The sequence below is a fragment of the Scyliorhinus canicula genome, chromosome 3, assembly GCF_902713615.1.
Source record: "Scyliorhinus canicula chromosome 3, sScyCan1.1, whole genome shotgun sequence".
Classification (NCBI taxonomy): domain Eukaryota; kingdom Metazoa; phylum Chordata; class Chondrichthyes; order Carcharhiniformes; family Scyliorhinidae; genus Scyliorhinus; species Scyliorhinus canicula.
The window spans coordinates 193,282,776-193,306,334 of NC_052148.1; the positions used below are offsets into that span (position 1 = coordinate 193,282,776).

At 41.4% G+C, this 23,559-nt stretch overlaps 1 protein-coding gene across 2 annotated transcripts in view; it reads right to left on the minus strand.

Annotated features, from left to right (window-relative positions):
- The window catches only part of smad1 (SMAD family member 1), a 140,849-nt gene that overhangs the window by 80,235 nt on the left and 37,055 nt on the right, over positions 1-23,559 (minus strand). For both annotated transcript variants that reach the window (XM_038791932.1, XM_038791933.1), the window contains exon 2: positions 14,233-14,861. In XM_038791932.1, the coding sequence (XP_038647860.1) occupies positions 14,233-14,632 (400 nt within the window). In that variant the 5' untranslated portion in view covers positions 14,633-14,861. The remainder of the gene's footprint in view (positions 1-14,232; positions 14,862-23,559) is intronic.

Genomic DNA, 23,559 nt, shown 5'->3' on the forward strand with positions numbered 1-23,559 from the left:
CAGCCTCCCCAAACAGGCGCCAGAATGTGTTGACTAGGGGCTTTTCACAGTAACTTCATTGAAGCCTACTTGTGACAATAAGCAATTTTCATGTCACAAGTAGGCTTCAAATGAAGTTACTATGAAAAGCCCCTAGTCGCCACATTCCGGCGCCTGTTCAGGAAGGCTGGTACGGGAACTTAAGATTGCCAGATAGACCTGCAATATGGTCCATTTTAGTGTACTGGAAGCTACATACAGTAATACACAGGGCTCTGTTCTTTGCAGACAGACAGAATGTACACACAGTGGGCCTATTTCAACTAAACAAAATAAATGACATTCATTCGCTGTTTCAATTCTCAGGACAATTCCTTGACCATAGTCAAGTTGCCTGGTTTAAATTTAAAACAATGCTTGACAGTTAACTGTCAGTCACTATCAAATGCTGCATCCTTAATGGCAACGCCTTTTCCAATCAGAGTCCAATTCTCAACATTCAGCATGCTCATACAGTATAAATTTGTTGCTTCCCTTAGATTTATAATCTTGAGATTGTCCCGAGTGTAAAATGAAAAGCTTTGGCAAATAATGTCTTTTTTTCTGTAACTCAGGTTCTGTACTACCAAATGACTATCAGTAGAAACAGGGATTACATTCTGTAACCTGAGGCTAGGGAGTAGGCAGTGGGGCGGAAAAAACAAATTTCACAATGTGGTAAACTAATCCTCAATTCTATACTAGTATAAGGAAAGATATTTATTTTACTTGCCACAGTACAGCAATGGACAGTCGACCATCATCTTCAGTAATTATAGGTTGCTAATTACTTTAGCTGAAACAGTATGGAGCCTATAAACCTTTCCAGGGAGAAGTGAAGGCACCAGAACCTTCCTATACAGAAAGTTAGGGTTCTAAACACACAAAGAACTTGCATCCAGGATAGAAAAATTGAATCAAGAATGTGCAGTCCATTATGATTCTGGCTTGCACTCAGGAGAAACCAAATCATGGTTTCATGGAGGACAAATCACAAAGAAAACTCTTGCAGATCAGTAGGTGGCACAGAACTTTATTTTAACATTCTTTGGTACACACGACCACCATCTAAACCATATGGACTGTCAGCAGTTCTATTTTTCTCTGAGAAAGTAGATATTCCACTTCTTTAAGGTGCATTGTACTGAAGCAATCATTTTCTGCTGAGCTGAACTGCCAGTATTGGATACCCACTGGCAGCACGGTGGTTAGCACTGTTCCTTCACAGCGCCAGGGTCCCAGGTTCGATTCACGGCTTGGGTCACTGAGCAGAGTCTGCACATTCTCCCCGTGTCTGCGTGGGTTTCCTCTGTGTGCTCCGGTTTCCTCCCACAGTCCAAAGATGTGCAGGTTAGGTGGATTGGCCATGCTAAATTGCCCTTAGTGTCCAAAAGCGTTAGGTGGGGTTACGGGGGATAGGGTGGAGGTGTGGGCTTAAGTGAGGAGCTCTTTCCAAAGACTGGTGCAGACTCGATGGGCCAAATGGCCTCCTTCTGCACTATAAATTCTACGATACTACCCAACACATTCAAACACGAACACAGATGCTCTTCCAAGTTAGCAAATTCTTTTATCATTAATGGTTGATTAATGTTATAACATTTTGAATAAGGGAATAAAACATTTAACTGGAATCAGATTCAACTCTCAATTTCTCAGGCGGGTTCCACAACTTCATGGTAACTCATTAAAGGGCAAATGATAATATCTATATTTTCAAATACCATGACATTTTCCAGGTTTGGATTTCTAGCTGTCATCAGATTCACTAAGCATGGGAAGCAAAAAGAAAGATATAAAAAGCATTGTTGTTATTCTGGAACAATCACAGGTTGACATTTAGCTTTATCTTAATTAAGCTGCTTCATTACCTAACTATTAAGGAGTTATTTCACTCTCAAAGCCTAAGATTTTTAAAAATTACTTCAGTCTTAATATGTAGTGGAAGTAGAAACTTCACCAAGTATCCCTTGTCTATAAAAGTAAATTACTGCGGATGCTGGAATCTGAAACAAAATCAGAAAATACTGACAATCTGGGGCTGGTTTAGCAAAGGGCTAAATCACTGGCTTTGAAAGCAGACCAAGGCAGGCCAGCAGCACGGTTCAATTCCCGTACCAGCCTCCCCGAACAGGCGCCGGAATGTGGCAACTAGGGGCTTTTCACAGTAACTTCATTTGAAACCTACTTGTGACAATAAGCTATTTTCATTTCATTCATTTCAATCTGTGCAAGCCTGACAGCATCTGTGGAGAGAAGGGAGATAATGTTTTGAGTCTGGATGACTCTTTATCAAAGCCTATGTATCAGTTCTATGTGTCAGTAGTTCACCCATTACACTTGATCCAAATTCTACAAACAGCCTTTTTAGGAAACACAGAAAATATCAAGCTTTCTGCCAACTAGAAACAATAAAGACTTCAGATTAAACTGGTGTCCTTACAGTAAATGCCTCTGACTTTTTTTTTTTTTACAGAATTGTAGATATACTTGAATTTAAAAGTTATACTTGCCTGTCCGTAAATATTGCAATACTGCAAAAAGTCTAGAGTATCAAAAGTGTAAGAGTAAAATTATAAAGGAAGTTAGGAAATATGGAGACGGAATGGAAAATCTTGGAAAGTTAAGTCAAGCAAAACCCCAAAATGTTTTTATGAATACATAAAGGGCAAGGGAGTACTTGAGGAAACATTTGGGCGAATTTGACTTCAAACTGGTAACAGGATGTGAGCATGGATCTTAATGAATAGCTTGCATTTACTTTCACAAAAGAGAGGGACAAACAGACATTGTAGTTCAGGAGGAATGTCAGATGAAATAGTGAAATATTAAGTGGGATAAACAATAAAGGAGGAAATATTACGGTGCAAACATGCTTATTAGTGAAATAATCACGAGGCTGCTAATGGTAACAAGGGAATAAATAATGGCGGTTCTGACCACTTTCTGATCCTCAGGCTATAGTCATTGGTGCTAGAAGACTGCTAACATTTTTTTTTTTAAAAAGAGGAAGAGATAGCCTGAATAATTATGGACCAGTCGGCCTAACTTCTCTGGTAGGTAAATTATCGGAAATAAATTTGAGAGATGGCATAAGTAGTTATTTAGAGAGGCATGGAGTGATTAAGGACAGTCAGTATGTATTTATTTATTAGGGGAAATTATATCTGACTAACTTGATTTTTTTAGTAGTAACAGAGATTTGTTTGGTCGGTTGTTTGATGCAGTTAGTGTTGATTTTGGTCAGGGTTTTGACAATTTCACTGCTAGCAGACTTCATCCTTTCATGCGATGTGAGCGTTGCTGACAAGGCCAGCATTTGTTGCCTACTCCTCAGTGTCCTTGAGATGCCTTCTTAATTCTGTGCAGTCAATGTGGTGCAAGTGCACCCACAGTGCTGTTAGAGATTCAGGCATTTGACCCGGCGACGGTGAAACAATGGCGATATATTTCTAAGTCAGGATGGAGGGGAACTTGCAGTTGATGGCGTCCCATGTGCCTGCTACCCTAGTTCTGCTGGGGTGGTAGAGGCCGCAGGCAAGGAAAGTGCTGTTTAAGGAGCCTTGCAGAGTTGCTGCAAGTGTATCTGCATATGGTACACTCTATTGCCACTGTGCATGGTGCAGGAGGGGGTGAATGTTCAGTGGTTGATGGGGTGCAATTCAAGCAGGTTATGTCTTCAGTGATTCAGGAGATGAGTTATTCAACACAGCATTCCAAGTCTCTGACTTGATAACCAGCCATCTAAATATTGTGGCTAAGTTACTGGCCAATAGTAACCTCACTGGATGCAGATGGGGAAGATGGAGTGATGGCATTGCTGTTGAATGTTGAGAGGAGATGATTGGATTTTCTCTTGATGGAGATGGTCATTGCCTGGCATTTGTGTGGTACAAATGTTACTGACCACTTAACAGAATTAAGCCATTTAGCCCATCGAGTCTGCCCCACCATTCAATCATGGCTGATATGTTTCTGAACCCTTTCCAAGGCCAGCATATCCTTTCTTAGACACGGGGCGCAAAGCTTGCTGCATATTGTCACAAAGCATTTCTGAATATTTAAGGATCAGTAAATTAAAAGCCCATGGGATCCAAGCGTGTTACAGAGTGGCATTTGGAATACACAGTAATTGCTTCTCTGGCATCTGTTGAGGATTTTGAGTGTGTGCTGGCTTTGATGGGTGTTTCAGTCTGCAAGACCCCTTTAACTGGTGCTCCCGTTTTCATAGTTAATACTGTTACTACAGTTTGACTGAGTTACTGCTATTGTCAAACTTCATTATTCATTTGTACAAAGAAGTTTCTTCTTTTAAGCAACCCATTAGACAAAGTTATTTGTGGTCTCAAGTTACCACATCTTTTTGACAATAAGGAGAAAACAACAAGAAAATAAAACAAAGTTAAGTGACAAAACAAAACGACTTGATGTTCAGCATGGCAAAACAAGGTAGCTTCCAGTGAGTACCAGGGCAGCACAGTGGTTAGCACTGCTGCATCATGGCACGGAGGATGCAGGATTGATCCCAGCCCCGGGTCACTGTCCATGTGGAATTTGCACATTCTCCCCGGGTCTGCGTGGGTCTCACCCCAGGGTAGGTGGATTGGCCATGCTAAATTGCCCCTTAATTGGGGAAAAAAAGCATTCAGTGAGTAGCACCATGGGTTTATTCGGCAGAAATTCAAGTTAGCTGAGGAATTCATGGCTGAGGAAGAAAATTTAAAATCAAAAGCTCAGAGTAGGCAGTGGTGGAAGTTATGGCATGTTTAATGTGAATGAGGCACGGGCAGAGCCTATCTCAACTATGGTGGTGGTCGATTGTAAGCAAATCAAGATGGCGGTGGACACAGGGGCCTCTGCATCTGTAATTAGTGAAGAAAGTTACAAATCGACATGGTACTCGAACAAAGCACCAACCCGTACTCCGGCAGTGATTAATCTTCGGATGTACATCGGGGAGACCATACCTTTTTCTCAGGGCATTGGAAGTCCATATTGCGTATAATAGTCAAGAAATCTTCAATGACATTTGAAGACTACGCATGGCGATCCGAGGACAAATGCCTTGATTTATTTCAAAGGATGCAGCGAGAAAATAATCATCAGCTGAAGTTCTCAGCAGAAATGTAACACTGAATGACAAAGCAAGTGAGAAAATTGAGGCAAAAGCAGGCTCACCTGCAGCATTTAAGGTAAAAGAAAATGGTGGGGTACGAAGGCCAACAGATGTGGGCTGCGAGGAAAAGAAGTTTGGAATACACTGATCTAGGTCACAGAATCACTGCATAAGGCTCATCTCCTGCGGAAGGGAAAATTTAAGCCATTTAGGAAGCCCCGGAGCCCAGGAATGTGCCAGAGCTCAGGCCATTTTTTAGGCTTCGTAAACTATCATGGAAAGCTTTTGTCACACCTGTATTGGCTCCACTGTACCCACTTCTGCACAAAGAAACCAAATGGAAGTCTGCACAGAAGGCATTAAAGCGCTGCTGCAATCAGCTAATTTGCTAGTCCATTTTGATCCACACAGGGGACTTATCCTGTCGTACAATGCCTCGCCCTATGGTGTGGGGGTGGTACTTTCTCATCTACATCTGCTTCATCCAGATCTCAGAGCAAAAGTGAGCAGGGGACAGGGACATGACTACCACACCAAAGAGAGGCAGTTCAAACTGAGTGACCAGGTTTACAGTAGGAACTTTGGTAGCAACCAGAGGTGGTTACCGGGAATAATCTTAAACCAAAGTGGTCCGGTATCTTGAGTAATGAGACTGCAACACAGAAGAGTTGTTTGCAGACACCAAGACCATAGAGTTGATGTTATGATTCAGATTCAGAATAAGTTTGAGTCAGCAATTGTTGCAGATAACATGGCAGAAGTAATGCTGCTGTTGGCGTTCATCAGGGCATAGTTCCTGTGTTTCCAGGTTTACCAGTTCACTCTGTTGGGAGTGTGGAAGAGGAATGTTCATCTTCAGATTCTCAATCTACCTCTTCACTTATGATTCAGGATCAACCATTACGAGATTCATCAGTGGTATTCCGGAGGTCACAACGCAATCACAAAACTCCTGGCAGCCTTTCATATAGTTAAGACTTTTGTTGTATTCCTGTCTTGATAACGGTTTGGAATTTAAGGCGGCAGAAGTGTTAGTGTGTCATTTGGATTTATGTGTCCTTATAAACTGTTCTCCTATGTAATTGTTTCTCTGATGTCTGCTGAGGTTTTGAGCCTGTGCAGGCTTTGGTGGATTTTTCATTCTGCAAGAGTCTGGCCTGTAAGCAAACCTGTTTTATTACTAATCCTGTTTTCATTGTTCATACATTGTTCATACATGTTAAGGGGCAGCACGGTAGCATGGTGGTTAGCATAAATGCTTCACAGCTCCAGGGTCCCAGGTTCGGTTCCCGGCTGGGTCACTGTCTGTGCGGAGTCTGCACGTCCTCCCCATGTGTGCGTGGGTTTCCTCCGGGTGCTCCGGTTTCCTCCCACAGTCGAAAGATGTGCGGGTCAGGTGGATTGGCCATGCTAAATTGCCCGTAGTGTCCTTAAAAGTAAGGATGGGGGGGGGGTTTTGGGTCACGGGTTTAGGGTGGATACGTGGGGTTGAGTAGGGTGATCATTGTTCGGCACAACATCGAGGGCTGAAGGGCCTGTTCTGTGCTGTACTGTTCTATGTTCATACTGTTATTACTGTTCTGCTGAGTTCCTTCACTATCGCTGCGTCAATATCCTGAAACTCCCTCCTTAACATCCCTGTAGGTGCACCTACACTACATCAACTGCAGTGATTCACAAAAGCAGCTCACCACCACCTTCTTAGGGCAATTCGGGATGGGTAATAAATGCTGATGCACAATTATTTCACAAAATAATTTAGCACCCGCAAGAGTATCTTTTCGGTCCCTAATCAGCCTCACCTTTCCATTTGACCACTAAGTATTAATTTACTATTTATAAAGTACTGAGCAGTCCCTTTCATGTAACCACAATTCTTTTCTAATACATTATTTGGCCTTTTTATTTACTCTTTCAGTTCTACTTTGCACTCTATTCTGCGCGATTTTTGGCTCTTATGAAACTGAAATTTATCATCAGCCTCCTTTTACTGTTTCATTTTAATTTTGTCATTCTGGAGGCTCTGGCTTCGGAGGCCTTTCCTGTCTTTCTCATAGGAATGTATGCTGTCTGTACCTGAACGCCCTTTGAAAGCCCCTCATTCTTCATTTACCGCTTTACCTGCTAATCTTGGTTTCCATCAACCTGGGCAAGATCTCGTCTCAGCTCACTGAAAATAACCCCCTTGCAATTTAGTCTTTCTAAGCTATGTTCTTCTATTTAAATTGTAACAAAGTCAAGATTATAATTTTTTAATGGAAATCATATCTGTCCAATTCCTTATTGTCCTTCTTTCATTTTCTGGCTTGAGTTCTAAGCAGTGTAACATGTATAGTTACACAATGACAAACTTATCAGAAAGGGATTATTTTGTCTGTAGGCTTGGTAGAGGGGTAGAAAAGGAAATGAAGTACGTAGTATCTATGTTAGAGACAATATCTTCCAGATTATATCCACCTCATTCATATTACTTGCAGCCAATTGTCGCATTGGGCAACTGGTTAGTTGCTAAGACTATCTTTGCAAGGTTCCAATACTGGCACGAAAGAGTTCTTTTGGCACAATGACCATAAGATTGCCACCCATCTTAAGCTCATTTATTTGAACCGATATGTCCAAGTAACTAGCAAAATGGTCTCACTGGAGCATTAAGTGTCCAAAGAGGCCTCACAGATTTCTGAGATATTTAAATATCAGAATACTTACTTTAAACAAACTGCCTTGAAACCAAAGTATCAAAAAGTTTGAAGTAAGCGTTTGTAGCTGATTAAACTTGTTTCTGCGTACAAAAACAAATACTGCAGGTGCTGCCGATCTGAAGAAAAATAAAATGTTGGAAAAACACAGGTCTGGCAGCATCTGTAGAGAGAGAACCAGTTAACATGAGTCCAAAACAACTTCTCGATTCCAGAGTGTTTTGTATTGGACTCGAAACATTGGCCAGCCATGCTCACCAGCGGGATCTTTCGGTCCTGCTGACGGCAAATCCCTGATCCAACCACTGGCCAATGGCGAGCCACCTAGCCACTGCAAAACACACCATGGAGGTACATGGAAAATCCCATCCATTAACGCTGTTTCGGTCTCAGTCACCAAGCCAGCTGAGTTTTTCAAGCATTTGTTTTTATTGCTCCTGTGTATATTTCTTTCCTCAGCTAAGATACCTTTGGTCTTTAAAAAAAGCATAATCCTCTGCCAAAAATTGGCATGAAAATGGTGATGCATCATCTATGCCTGCCAGAACCTGCTGCAATGAGGAAGTGACATTTTGAAGTACATGTCTCACTTCCATGGTATGGGTGAGCTGTCAGCACTACTCATGCTTGTATTCATGTATCATGGGTGGAGAATAATCCAGCAACATGTATAATCTAAAGGTGATTTACACCACTTATGGTTTATTTGGTGAATGCTGAATTACTTTTTAAAAAAAATTTTTTATTAAGATTTTCACAAAATATAAACAAAACAATATTAACAGAATAACCATTGTAAAAACCCAAGAACAACCCCCCCCCCCTCCCCAGCAACTACAAAAACAGCAAACAACAGAAAGGAAAGAGAAGAGATAACACCCGCCACACTGAATGCTGAATTACTGAGCTACAATTACTAGAGCCTTGCTTTTCCCAGTCAGATGGTGACCAGGAGGATGGTCATCCCTAGGCAGATAGCCGAGTAACAGTAGACAACAGTAGCTGAGTTACTTTACTGTTAAGAGTCTCACACCACGGATCTGGCAATAACAGGCAGCACGGTAGCATAGTGATTAGCATTATCGCTTCACAGCGCCAGGGTCCCAGGTTCGATTCCCGGTTTGTGTCACTGTCTGTGCGGGAGTCTGCACGTTCTCCCAGCGTCTGCGTGGGTTTCCTCTGGGTGCTCCGTTTTCCTCTCAAGTCCCAAAAGACACGCTATTAGGTAATTTGGACATTCTGAATTCTCCGTGTACCCGAACAGGCGCCGGAATGTGGCGACTAGAGACTTTTCACAGCAACCTCATTGCAGTGTTATTGTAAGCCTACTTGTGACAATAAAAATTATTCTAAAAATATGGAAAGAACTTTAGTTACTTGGCCAGAACTGCTTTACAAGACTCCCATTTTGAAACCCATTACAATAAACCCAGCACCAAGCCTTCCCACAGCCACTTGCCATCTTGCTCCTTCAATTGCAGCAGCATACATTAATATATATATTAATATATGTGGGCAGCACGGTAGCATTGTGGATAGCACAATCGCTTCACAGCTCCAGGGTCCCAGGTTAGATTCCAGCTTGGGTCACTGTCTGTGCGGAGTCTGCACATCCTCCCCGTGTGTGCGTGGGTTTCCTCCGGGTGCTCTGGTTTCCTCCCACAGTCCAAAGATGTGCAAGTTAGGTGGATTGGACATGATAAATTGCCCTTAGTGTCCAAAATTGCCCTTCGTGTTGGGTGGGGTTACTGGGTTATGAGGATAGGGTGGAGGTGTTCACCTTGGGTAGGGTGCTCTTTCCAGGAGCCGGTGCAGACTCGATGGGCCGAATGGCCTCCTTCTGCACTGTAAATTCTATGATCTATGATATCTCTTGCTGCTTCCACACTCTATGGACGGGTTTCTCCGACCCGCCGCACCATATTTCTGGTGTGGCATGCCGTCAGGATTCTCCGTTTCAATAGGGCTTCTCATTGTGGGGCAGTCCCACACCGTCAGGAAATCCCCCGGGCTGCCGGCAAAATGGAGCATCCAGACAGTGGAGAATTCTGCCCTATATCTACTGCAGGGGAGAATCTCAATTGTCGGCACCTCTTTCCCACATTTGCTATTTCTTGGACTCTCTCACCACACATGCATCCTCCAACACACCATACACATTAATGCACTCCCATTCTCAATGTTTAACAAACTGTCTCACAACAGGATCAACAATCACAGTAGACCCACCACCATACAGCAGGCAACACTAATGCAGGAAGGGCATTGATATACGGGGGTGGAAAGATGCAGGGTGCTAGACTTCCTTTCTTGAGACAGAAATCATAAATCATAGTATACCTACACTGCAGGAGGCCATTCAGCCCATCAAGTCTGCACTCTCTGAAAGTGCACCCCACCCAGGCCCACTCCCCCGCCCCATCTAACATTTTGGACACTAAGGGGCAGTTTTAAGGGAAATCTCTCTGGTTTTCCCCTTGCTCGTTTCTTGAATAGTAGTGTGACATGTTTAACTTTCCAATCTAAAAATCTAGTTTCCAAATCGAGAGAACTTTGGGAAGTAGTCTGCAATTGTAATGTTACATAGAATAAGTTCTTGCATACTTTGATGGAAACAATCTTGTCCTGGAGATTTGTTAATTTGATTATGTTAATTCTGATGAGTTTCTGCCCTAATATTAATTTACTTCGGATTTTCAATTGACCCTCCATTGTAAATACTGGCGCAAAGTAATTATTCTTTATATTCATTGACAAATCAGCTTTCAAGGCATATCTCTGTTACTAATAATTTTTCAAAATGTTTACTTTGATATCCCTAGTTAAGATTTGTTTCACACTTCTTCTCTGCAGCTCTTACCATCTGTTTGTTATCCTTTGTTCTTCTTTGTATTTTTTCCATTCACCACTTTTATATTGCCTCTTGGCCATCCAAGGCTTTTGTTTTTGGCAAGTAGATCTCTTGCCTCTTAGCAGTATAAACAATTTCAGTAGGATATTAAATTGTCTTTTTAAAAAAAACATCTCCCATATTATTTCCAATATAAATCCGTGATTGAACTGTTATCCCTGAGGCATACTACATCCCAAAAATTAAGCTTTGCTTCATAGGAAATAAAACTTGACAATGGAAACGCTCTCATTTGATGAGCACCGGTAGCAAGTCGGGAGTGGATCCAAAGTGTAACAAATCTATCTTAGCCATTTAAGTAACTCTTAATGTTAATTTTTAAAGGGGTTTACAATTTAAAATTGGGAAAAACATGGGTGGTTTGTTACAACTTATTTTGCATTAATAAATGTGTAAATAGAAGTTCTTTCATTTGTCCATCTTGTAAGCACACAAGAAAAAGGACAGATAAAATATTTGGCTCCTCAAACCGGCTCTGCCATTCAAGAAGGCCAAATCCTCTTTCCTGCCTGTCCTTCGACTCCCATGTCAATCAAAAATCTATTTAACTCAGCTTTGAATATATTCCCTGACACTCCTTCATTATACTCTAGGGTAGAGAATGCTACAGACTAACAATTCAGAGAGAAAAAAATCCTCATCTCCATCAGCACAGTGGGTAGCACTGTTACTTCACAGTTCCAGGGTCCCAGGTTCAATTCCCACTTGAGTCACTGTCTGTGTGGAGTCTGCACTTTCGCCCCATGTCAGCATGGGTTTCCTCCAGGTGCTCCGGTTTCCTCCCATAAGTCCCGAAGGACATGATGTTAGGCGAATTGGATATTCTGAATTCTTCCTCCGTGTACCCGAAAAGGCGCCGGAATATGGCGACTAGGGGCTTTTCACAGTAACTTCATTGCAGTGTTAATGTAAGCCTACTTGTGACAATAAAGATTATTATTAAAATGGGAAGTCCTTAAGTTGCGTTCCCTGTTCTAATCTCTCACAAGAGGAAACATCCTCCCACCATCTAACCCGTCAAAATCTTATATGTTTCAATAAGATCGCCTCTCTGTGTTTTTTAAAACTCCACTGAGTATAGGCCCAACCTGCTCAACCTTTCCACTTAAGGCAGCCTCTTCCCGCAGCAATCAATCTTTTCTGAACTGCCTCCAATCGAGTGTATATCAGGCTGCTATGGGAGGTGAGGGAGGAGTGTGCCGGAGCTCTGCCACAAATTTTTTATTCCTCTCTGGCCACACAGGTGTCAGAGGACAGCTAATGTGGTCCCACTATTTAAGAACGGTTGAAGAGACAAGCCAGGGAACTACAGACCAGTGAGTCTCACATCAGCGGTTGGGAAACTACTGGAGAAGAATCTGAAGGAGAGAATCTCTCTCCACTTGGAGAGATGAGGTTTGATCAGGGATAGTCAGCATGGCTTTGTCGGAAGGAGGTCAAGCCTAACATATAATGAAATGTGTAGATGACGGTAGAGGGTAGAGCAGTTGATGTAATTTACATGGATTTCAGCAAAGCTTTTGACAACATCCCACATGGGAAACTTATTAAGAAGGCAAATGAACATTGGATAACAGGTTGATTTGATAAGATGGATTCATAATTGGCTTGGCAGTAGGAGGGAGAGGGTCATGATAGACAGTTGCTTTAGTGTCTGGAGACCAGTAACCAGTGGCGTACCACATTGGGTCCCCTATTGCTTGTCATTGATATAAATGACATGGATGACTGTGTGGGGGAGTAGGATCAGCAGGTTTGCGGATACCCAAAGATTGGCCGTGTGGTTAACAGTGAGGTTGAGTGTCTTGGGTTACAGGAATACATAGACGGGATGGTCAAATGGGCGGATAAGCGGCAAATGGAATTTAACCCCGATAAGTGTGAGGTGATAGACTTTGGAAGGAGTAATTTAACAAGGAAGTATACTAAGAATAATAATAATAATAATAATCTTTTATTGTCACAGGTATGAAGTTACTGTGAAAAGCCCCTAGTCAGGAAAGGTATTACACTGGGAAGTTCCAAAGAACAAAGAAGACATTGGCGTGTTTGTCCATAGATCTCTGAAGACAGACAGTCAGATTAATAGGGTAGTGAAAAAGGCACATGGGACACTCGCTTTTATCAATCAGGGCATAGATTACAAAAGCAGGAAGGTCAAGATGGAGCTGTGTAGAACTTTGGTGAGGTCACAGCTGGAGAACAGTGTGCAATTCTGATCGCCACATTATAGGAAGGATGTGATTGCACCAGGGGTGGAGAGAAGATTCACCAGATTGTTGCCTGGGATGGAATATTTAAGTTGTGAAGAGAGGTTGGACAAGCTTGGGTTGTTTTCTCTGGAGTAGAGAAGACTGAGGGGTGACCTGATTGAGGTGTACAAGATTATGAGGGGCATGGACAGAGAGCAGCTGTTCCCATTAGTTGAAGGGTCAGTTATGAGGGGATAAAAGTTCAAAGTGAGGGGTGGGAGATTTAGAGGGGATTTCAGGGAAACCTTTTTCTCAGAAAGTGGTGACTGTCTGGAGTGGAGTGCCTGGGAGGGTGGTAGAGACGGGATGCCTCACATCCTTTAAAAAATACCTAGATGAGTATTTGGCACATCATAACATTCAAGGCTATGGTAAAGTGCTGGCAAGTGGGTTTAGGGGGGCAGGTCAGGGCCTTCATGTGTCGGTGCAGACTCAATGGGCCGAAGGGCCTCTTCTACATTGTGGTATTCTGTGATTCTGATTCTATCCCGCCTATATAAGGAGTCTAAAATTAGACATAGGGCGATACGGTGGCATAGTGGTTAGCACTGCTACCTCAGAGCTCCAGGGATCCAGATTCAATTCCAGTCTCGGGGGACTGTTTGTGTGGAGTTTTCACTTTCTTCCCCGTGTCTTCCTCCCACAATCCAAAGTTGCGCAGGTTAGGTGGATTGGCCATGCTAAATTTCTCCTTAAGAGTCCAAAAGGTTAGGTAGCATTACTGGGTTATGGGGATTGGGTCGATGTGTTGCCTAAGTCAGGTGCACTTTCTACGGGCCGGTGTGAACTCGATGGGCTGAATGGCATCCTTCTGCACTGTAAATTCTATGGTTCTTTGATAGTACTCTTAGGCAGTTGTGCCTTGGAAACCCTGCAAAAAAGGGCTTTATTTCAGGGCTTCCAGTGCTTCCTCCAAAATGAAAGCAAACAGGAAACTCATCCCCGCTAGTATTTAATAATAATATAATTTCACCTCTGCTTCCCTTTTAAGCTTACGTGCACATTACGAGTTGTAATCCAAGTATCTGTTCTAATAATAAAAAAATCCTTCAATTATCTCGAGTAGGTATACACCAAAATCTTGCAAAACTGTAACAACCGGAATGCAGATTTCAGCTTAGGTGCTTATTGCCAATGGAGAGTAAAGTTTATCTGTTTTGCACACATTTTGTCTTCATCATATGCTTTCAGGAATTAATATTTTGTCTGCCTTACATAAGGAATGACAAAGATACCTACCAGGACTTTCTACTCGTTTGTAGTGGTATGGATTAATGCAGACCTCTTTCTGCTTTGAGCCAAATGGAAATTCACAACACTCTAGTGGTTTCAGTTCATGATGACTTTGAAGATCTGGCCATCGCCACACACGACAGTATATTACATGCGGTAGGCCTTTCCGATGAGATACCTGAAGGCGACCATCGAGAGAGCGGGGAATAGTGACGCAATTACTAGGCTGACCCGGACTGCTTAATGCCCTCTCCAACTCCTCCATCGCCCCCTTTTTCTTCTTGAGTTTTTTCACTAGTGCATCAACAGCTTTTTCTGCCCACTTTTCTTCCTCGTCTCCTTGCTTCCAGCCTAGCAGGCGTTTCACAGCTGGGCTGGTGAACGAGAACAAGCTTGCCATTGTCATCTTGATCAGTTTTTGAAGTCAATAGCAGTGACACTATTGGGTACAAGAGTAGTTCCGAACAAGTGGTTTTTAAAAGTACCGTTTTAAGCACCAAATCCAGTCTCAAGATATGAAATTCCGTTATGTACTTTTATCAAGATTGTCACAAAGTACAGCTTTAAAAGGAATCCATGGGCAAAAAGAATCTTAGTCCTGTGCTGGAATGTGTTCAATTATTTTTCTTCTGGATCTAAGAGAAAACAAGTAGAAAGTTAGACTAAAACAAAAAAAAATGTTCAACATTGATTATTTAATCACTCCAAATTTAAATAACTCAATGTATTAGCACAGTACGATGCACGGCTATAAAAATGGACCTGGCACTTAGTGTGAGCGTAAACCATTTTTTCGCTGCAAGTTGGAACTAGAGTCATGGTTTTAGACACTGGAATGCAAGACGACTCGAATAAATTAGCTAGATTCAAATTCCGGTTTGGTTTCTTGTGAATGAATTGTATATTTAAAAGCACTTCGATATCCTACAATATACAGTATTTACACATGCTGTGAAATGCTTTGGAAAAGACGTTTAAAAGTCAGCATGGTTACTTAGACACGTATCACATCCAACTGTTACATGCAGATCCAAGCCAATTCCATGTTATCTTATTTTTGTCTCCAAAGAAATACAAATAACCTTTTAATTTATAATCATAAGTATGAAAAAATTAAAGAAATGTATTTAGATTTCAGAAAGAAAAAAGGTTTCAGTCCAACCTGACATTCAGATAAGAAAGGATCAGGCATTCTCTCAAAAATCTCTTTACAAAAAGAAATACAATATTCTGCCCTTGGCTGAATATCAGTGATAACATTCAGGATCAGTGCTGACCTTCCTCTCCCCCAATCCTGGCTTTCCTTACCTCATTCATCAAAAGTGCGCACAACTAAATCAGCCAGTACTTAAGTAATAATAATTAATTAATAATCACTTATTGTCACAAGTAGGCTTCAATTAAGTTACTGTGAAAAGCCCCTAGTCGCCACATTCCGGCGCCTGTTCGGGGAGCATGGTACAGGAATTGAACCAGCGCTGCTGCCTTGTTCTGCATTAAAAGTCAGCTATTTAGCCCACTGTGCTAAACCAATCCCTTGTTGGTAAATTAAAACAATATTGTATTTTTTTTAATAAGCAGCTTATCCTCTATAAAAGTTTAAATGGTCCGCTAAGTAATAATTCTGACACAGGCACAACTTAGCTCTAATCTAAGAAAGTCTAACGTTATCTAATATTTCAAGACAAGATGATTAGCAATTGCAAAAGATCCAACAAGTCAGAGCTGCCTGAGTCAATACGGGCTCACTAAAAGTACTGCTTCCCTCAAACTGATCAAGGACTAGAGGGTGGGGGGGGGGGGGGAAGGAGCAAGATATTTACTTCTACCAAACAGTCCACTTGATAGTGTGACTAACATTCTGGAGCAAAATGTCAAGCAGTTTAAATGCTAATATTAATATATTGACACCAAGAGTAACTAATATTGCCTACATTACAGTGATTGCACTTCAAAAGTACTGAATTGACTGTAAAGCGTTTGAGGCATGGTATCCTTGAAAGGAAATATATATGCAGAACTTTTCTTTCTCAAAACGTCACTTTAGACTTGTCTGTAATGATGGTTTTGAGTTAAAGTGAAACAAATCAAGGTAATAACAATGCTCTGTCTCAACACAAAGCCAGTAAACTTTACAAACACGATGACTAAATGCTGATACACTCATAATAAATCCAATGGTAAAATCTATTAAGGGGTGTGCGCATTATATCAGAACAAGTTGATTTCGAAAAGCAATTCTCTACCGTTCTCTACTGCTCATCAATACTTTGAGAGCGCTTAAATCTTGAAATATAGAGCATCATGGGTTGCAATAACCTTAAAGCACCACATTTCAGCAGCAAAAAGAACCTCAAGCAGCCTGGTAGCTGTTGGATACCAATCCTGGTCTACTGCAACACACATCTGAAGAACAGTACACACAGGATCTAATGTTCTGAACACAGCATGTGCTTACTTGTTGCAAAAGTTGTGTTTATGGAACACAGTACATGTTTACAGCTATAAACAAACTTGGGGACAGTAATTTTCCCCCAGGAGAGCAGTGTCAACGAGTACTTTTACTTTAACCATCTTTGAGCATAATCTTTTGAAGGAATTGCAAAATTAAAAAAAAAAACTTGACAGACAATTGGTATGGATCAGGTTTTTACTTTTGATTCTCCTAAAATGAACTTGACTGCGCTGTGATCCTTGTTCCTCTTGAATTATCTACAAAACTGGAATGCTAATCATCCAATCAATGCTCTCACTTATGGCCAGATCCAACAGTGGTTGGATCAAATCCAAATTATTCTCCATTGCATGCACCATTTGGGAAGATGAATCACTTTCCTGAATCAGAAAGTCAGGACGCTCCATTCTCTGGCAATTTACATTTATTTTCCATGTTCTATGTTCTCTTCATGAACTAATTAAATATTTGCATTGCCAACCTGAAAGGAGTGATAACATAACATAAGAACATAAGGAGCAGGAGTAGGCCATCTGGCCCTTCAAGCCTGCTCCACCATTCAATGAGATCATGGCTGATCTTTTCTGGACTCAGCTCCACTTTCCCACCCCGAGCACCATAACCCTGTATTCCTTTATTCTTCAAAAAAAAACTATCTATCTTTATCTTGAAAACATTCAATGAAGGAGCCTCAGCTGCTTCACTGGACAGGGAATTCCACAGATTCACAACCCTTTAGGTGAAGAAGTTCTTCCTGAGCTCAGTCCTAAATCTACTTCCCCTTATTTTGAGGCTTTGCCCCCCAATTCTGCTCTTACCCACCAGTGGAAACAACCTCCCCATATCTATCCTCTCTATTCCCTTCATAATTTTATACGTTTCTATAAGATTGCTCCGCATCCTTCTAAATTCCAACGAGTAGAGTCCCAGTCTACTCAACCTCTCCTCGTAATCCAAACCCCTCAACTCTGGGATTAACCTAGTGAATCTCCTCTGGACACCCTCCAGCGCCAGTACAGTCTTTCTCAGGTAAGGAGACCAAATCTGAACACAATACTCCAGGTGTGGCCTCACTAACACCTTATACAGTTGCAGTATAACATCCCTAGTCTTAAACTCCATCCCTCTAGCAATGAAAGATAAAACTCTCTTCGCCTTCTTAATCACCTGTTGCACCTGTAAACCAACTTTTTGCAATGCATGCAATAGGACACCAAGGTCCCTCTGCACAGCAGCATGTTTTAATATTTCATCATTTAGATAATAATCCCTTTTGTTGTTATTCCTACCAAAATGGATAACTTCACACTGTCAACATTATATTCCATTTGCCAGACCCTAGCCCATTCACTTAAACTATCCAAATCCCTCTGCAGACTTATAGATACGTAGAAGATAGGAGCAGGAGGAGGCCTTTTGGCCCTTCAAGCCTACTCCGCCATTCATCACAATCATGGCTGATCATCCAACTCAATAGCCTAATCCTGCTTTCTTCCCATAGCCTTTGATCCCATTCTCCCCAAGTGCTATATCCAGCCGCCTCTTGAATATATTCAAAGTTTTAGCATCGACTACTTCCTGTGGCAATGAATTCCACAGGCCAACCACTGTTTGTGTGAAGAAATGTCTCCTTATCTCTGTCTGAAATTGTTTACCCTGAATCCTCAGGCTGTGACCCCTGGTTCTGGACACACCTATCATTGGTAACATTTTCCCTGCATCTACCCTGTGTCTAGTCTTGTTAGAATTTTATAAGTCTCTATGAGATTCCCCTTCATTCTTCTGAACTCCAGCGAGAACAATCCCGACCTAGTCAATCTCTCCTCATGACAGTCCCGCCATCGCTGGAATCAGTCTGGTAAACCTTCGCTCACTCCCTCAAGAGCAAGAACATCCTTCCTCAGAGAAGGAGACCAAAACTGCACACAATACTCCAAGTGTGGCCTCACCAAGGCACTGTACAATTGCAGCAATACATCCCTGCTTCTATACTCGAAACCTCTTGCAATGAAGGCCAACATACCATTAGCCTTCTTTACCGCCTGGAATTCTTTGAAGAGATAATCTGCATGGTTACCTTCAGTGAATGGTGCACAAGGACACCCAGGTCCCACTGCACACTCTCCTCTCCCAATTTGCAACCATTCAGGTAGTAATCTGCCTTCCTGTTTTTGCTTCCGAAATGAATAACCTCACACTTCTCCAAATTATACTGCATCTGCCATTGGTTTGCCCACTCGCCCAACCTGTCCAGATTTTGCTGTAGGATCCCTGCAACATCACAATTCACCCTCCCACCTAATTTGGCATCATCTGCAAACTTTGAGATGTTACATTTTGTTCCCTTATCCAAATCATTAATATATATTGTGAATAGCTGGGGTCCCAGCACCGATCCCTGTGGTACCTCACTGGTTACTGCCTGCCAATATGAAAAGGGCCCATTAATCCCTACTCTTTGTTTCCTCTCTGCCAACCAGTTTTCTATCCACCTCAATACATTTCCCCCAATCCCATGCGCTTTAATTTTGCACAATAATCTCTAATGTGGGACTTTGTCAAACGCCTTCTGAAAGTCCAAATATAACACATCGACTGGCTCCCTCTTGTCGACTGTACTGGTTATCTCTTCAAAGAATTCCAACAGATTTGTCAAGCATGATTTTCCCTTCATAAATCCATGCTGACTCTGACTGATCCTACCACTGCTTTCTAAATGTTCCGCTATAAAATCCTTGATAATGGATGCAAGCATTTTCCCCACTACCGATGTTAGGCTTACTGGTCTATAAATCTCTGCTTTCCATCTACCTCCCTTTTTGGATATCGGAGTGACGTGAGTTACCCTCCAACCTGCAGGGACAGTTCCAGAGTCTATAGAATCCCGGAAGATGACCACCAATGCATCCACTCTTTCCAGAGCCACCTCCTTAAGCACTCTGGGATGCAGATTCTCAGACCTGGGGATTTACCCGCCTTCAATCCCATCAGTTTTCCCAGCACCATTTCTCTACCAATGTTGATCTCCCTCAGTTCTTCCCTCTCACTAAATCTTTCATTCTCCAACATTTCTGGTATCTGATTTGTGCCCTCATTTGTGATGACAGAACCAAAGTATGTATTTAATTGCTCAACCATTTCTTTGCCCCTTATTATGCATCCCCGTTTCTGTCTGCAGTGGGCCTACATTTCTCGATACTAATCTCTTTCTCTTCACATATCTGTAGAAACTCTTAGTGTCAGTTTTTATGTTCCCTGCAAGCTTCCTTTCGTACTGTACTTTCCCCTTCTTTGCTGAATTCTAAACTGCTCCCAATCCTCAGACCTACTATTTTTCTTGGCCAATCTGTATGCTTCTTCCTTGGATCAGATACTATTTCTAATTTCCTTTCTAACTTCCAACTTTGTGTCCTCTGCACTTTTTGCTTTACTGCTCATCTTAGCGTCTTCTGCAAACTTGGACACCTTAACGCCATGCATCTTTATCTTATGCAGCAACCTCTTGTGTGGCACCTTGTCAGAAGCTTTCTGGAAATCAAGATATACCACATCCATTAGCTCCCCCCGCTATCTACCACACTGGTAATGTCCTCAAAAAATTCCACTAAATTGCATGCTTTCTTGCTGACTAAAGGATTACCTTGAGTTTCAATCATTTCCCTCATAGCAAAGACTATAAGAGGTGCTCACAATATTACTAGTGGGTATAATTGTTGCAATACAAGATTAAAAGCGTCCAATCATATATTCAAAAGCTATGGTCGCCAGCCCTGCAAAGTAAAATTTTATGATTGGCACAAAAGTAAAGACATCGCTCTTCTCATTTTAGAAGTGGGAGAAGGAGAGATGAGAAAATGCTTTTAAAACAGCCTGCAGTCAAGGTGGTCAGTCAGGTCCACTAATGGAAAGCCAAACAAGAAATGCTGGAATTTCATTGCGGCTCAGTCAGCATCTGCCAAGTCAGGAAGAAGCTCCTTCAGAATTAATAGAAAGTGTGTACCTAATAGTGTCAGGTGAACAGTATTGCCGGCTGGAAAGGGCAAGATATTTATTTATACAGAAGTTTTGTTTTTAGTGCATATGGCAGAACATTTTCATTGGACAGACTTTTTTAAAACAAGCATGGCAAACAGGATTAAAACACAAAGAGCAAGAACAGAATAGAAAACTTCAGTGCCTACCATGGAGAAAAATGCATAATTTATTCAAAGGAGTGGAAGGGATAGGAAAGAAAGAGAATTGGCATTTTCTTTTTTAATTTGAAGATTTTATTTTTTGAAGAGGGTACAAATACCATTCTGAACTGCTAACAGTATGTATCAATCATTTTACTGGATCAGGAAGAGATGAAGGTTGCAACTGGTTGAAGATCTGGCATTGATCAAAGAGTGGCCTGGATTTCACATCAGCAGTAAAATAATAACTGCTGACCTTTGTAGTTGTTAACAAAGATCTAGTGAGCTCAGTGGCAGAATTTCACCTTCCCTGACGTTAATTTAATTCTGACACTTGCTATACGGAATCTTTGTCATCAAGCAGCCATTCACATTGAAGAATTGTCAGACACCGCAAACTAGAAACTAACAGACTTTTTATTTCGTTTTCTGTAAAATTAAAAATGATTAGGAAGTACACATCTTATGAAGTGGGACGTTGGAAGTTCACTGACAGCAACTTCTGGATTTCTGTGTTTAACTGCTCACATACAATTGCTTGAAGTTGTCGCGTAATGACAACGAACGCCAACAGTTTCACTAACATTACAAACCCAAAAGCTAGGAAATTGCTTCCATCTTTTTACCTACACCTCCACTCGTAGTCAGGAAGAATAATAATAATCATCTTTATTAGTGTCACAAGTAGGCTTATATTGACACTGAAATGAGGTTACTGTGAAATCCCCTAGTTGCCACACTCAGGCGCCTGTTCGGGAATACTGCGGGAGAATTCAGAATGTCCTATTCACCTAACAAGCATCCCAGAACTTGTGGGAGGAATGGGAAAGGAAAATAGTTCTTAACATCAAACTAGATTTTTGAGAGCTCATAACAGGAGACAGAGGTGGTAGCATAGTGGTATTGTCACTGGATTAGTAAACCAGCGACCCAAAATAATGCACCCAGGTTCAAATCCCACTACTGCAGATGGTGAATTAAATAAAAATCTGGAACTAAAAGTCTAATGATGACCATGAATCCATTGTCGATTGCCATAAAAACCGATCTGGTTTCACTACTGTCCTTTGGGGAAGTAAATCTGCCATCCTTATTTACATGTGACTCTAGACCCACAGCAATGTGGTTGACTCTTAACTGCCTCAAGGGCAATTAGGAGTGGGCAATAAATGGCACAACCCAACACTCACATCCCATGAACGAATAAAAAAAGATTTAAAAATAAGCACTCATTCTTCACAGCTGCAGAGGTTGCATTCTCCTTTAAAATATTTCTACTAAGGATCATGTGTGTACAATGGTAGAAAGCAAGGGAACTATCATCTACATGCTAGTCACCACAAAGCAATTACCCCTCCCCAACTACATTTGTACATGAAAAATTCATGATATAAAATGGAGCCTAGATTTACACCCAGCTGCCACCAGAAATGTCTGGCTATTTAGTTACAACCGAAAATGATGGCAACTCAGACATAATAGCTCAGGAACTTTCAGGTTAGATATAGCGAGGATTATGTGCAATAAATATAAAACACACACAAATAGTCAAATAATAAATTTCTAACAAAAACCCATTTGTACTAAGCATATACCATTATTTTTTTCTTTAGCAAAACAGTGTTCCTGCAGAGATAAGATGACTAACATCTTTAATCCACAAGTAAATCAAAAACTTCTGTTGAAAACAAAATTACCCATCATATCTAAACAAATATCATGAGCTGGAAATTATTTCAGGAGCACCAGGTTATATTAACTTCATTTATCATTTATGCAGAAGAAATGTTGGTGAATCTCTACCATAGTGAGATTTCAGCTGGGAGATGTAACAAAGCTTACAAATTAAGATTTAATTAACGCTCCAGTTATATGCAAACCTGCTGAAAGAGCAATAACATTGTATTGTATTCAGTTGAATAATCTAATCAAATCAGTGACCTCACTTGGAAGCTTAGCTCATTAAGGCTGTGACAGTCATGCCACCAAAACAGTAGATAGTTCAATCCCTAACCTACCAAGAGTTAGGTCAGCAATGAGTGCTCCATCAATGAGTTAAAGTAGTTGTGAGCCAATTTAACTCAGTTGGCTGGGCAGCTGTTTTGTGATGCAGAACAAAGCCAACAGCACGGGTTCAATTCCTGTATCGGCTCGGGTTATTCATGAATCTTGCCCCCTTGCCCGAGGTGTAGCAATCCTCAGGTTAAATTACACTAGTCAGCCCTCCTCCTCAAAAGGGGAAAGCAGCCTATGGTCATGTGGGACTACGGTGACTACTTACTTACAGTAACCACAGATATGTTGCTAACCATAATTTACAGAGAGGAAGTATTAAGACTAGCAAGACTTGGTGTATTTTTTTAAAAATAAATATTTTTATTCTCCTCCTTTTTCATATTTTCATCCAAATTTACACCCACCAACAATCAATCAACGGTAACAAATACAATGTCAATCCCCTTCTTTGAATAATTTTCCAATCTCCAACAATTTTTCCCCATTCTTAAATGATGCTGCTTATGAAGGGTTCACGCTTGATTGTCTAAGGATGTGCAGGTTAGGTGAATTAGCCATGCAAAATTGTCCCTTATTGTCCAAGAATGTGTAGGTTAGGTGGGTTACAGGGGAGTGGGCTTAGGTAGAGTGCCCTTTCAGAGGGTTGATGCAGTCTTGTTGACCGAATGGCCTCCTTCTGCGCTGCAG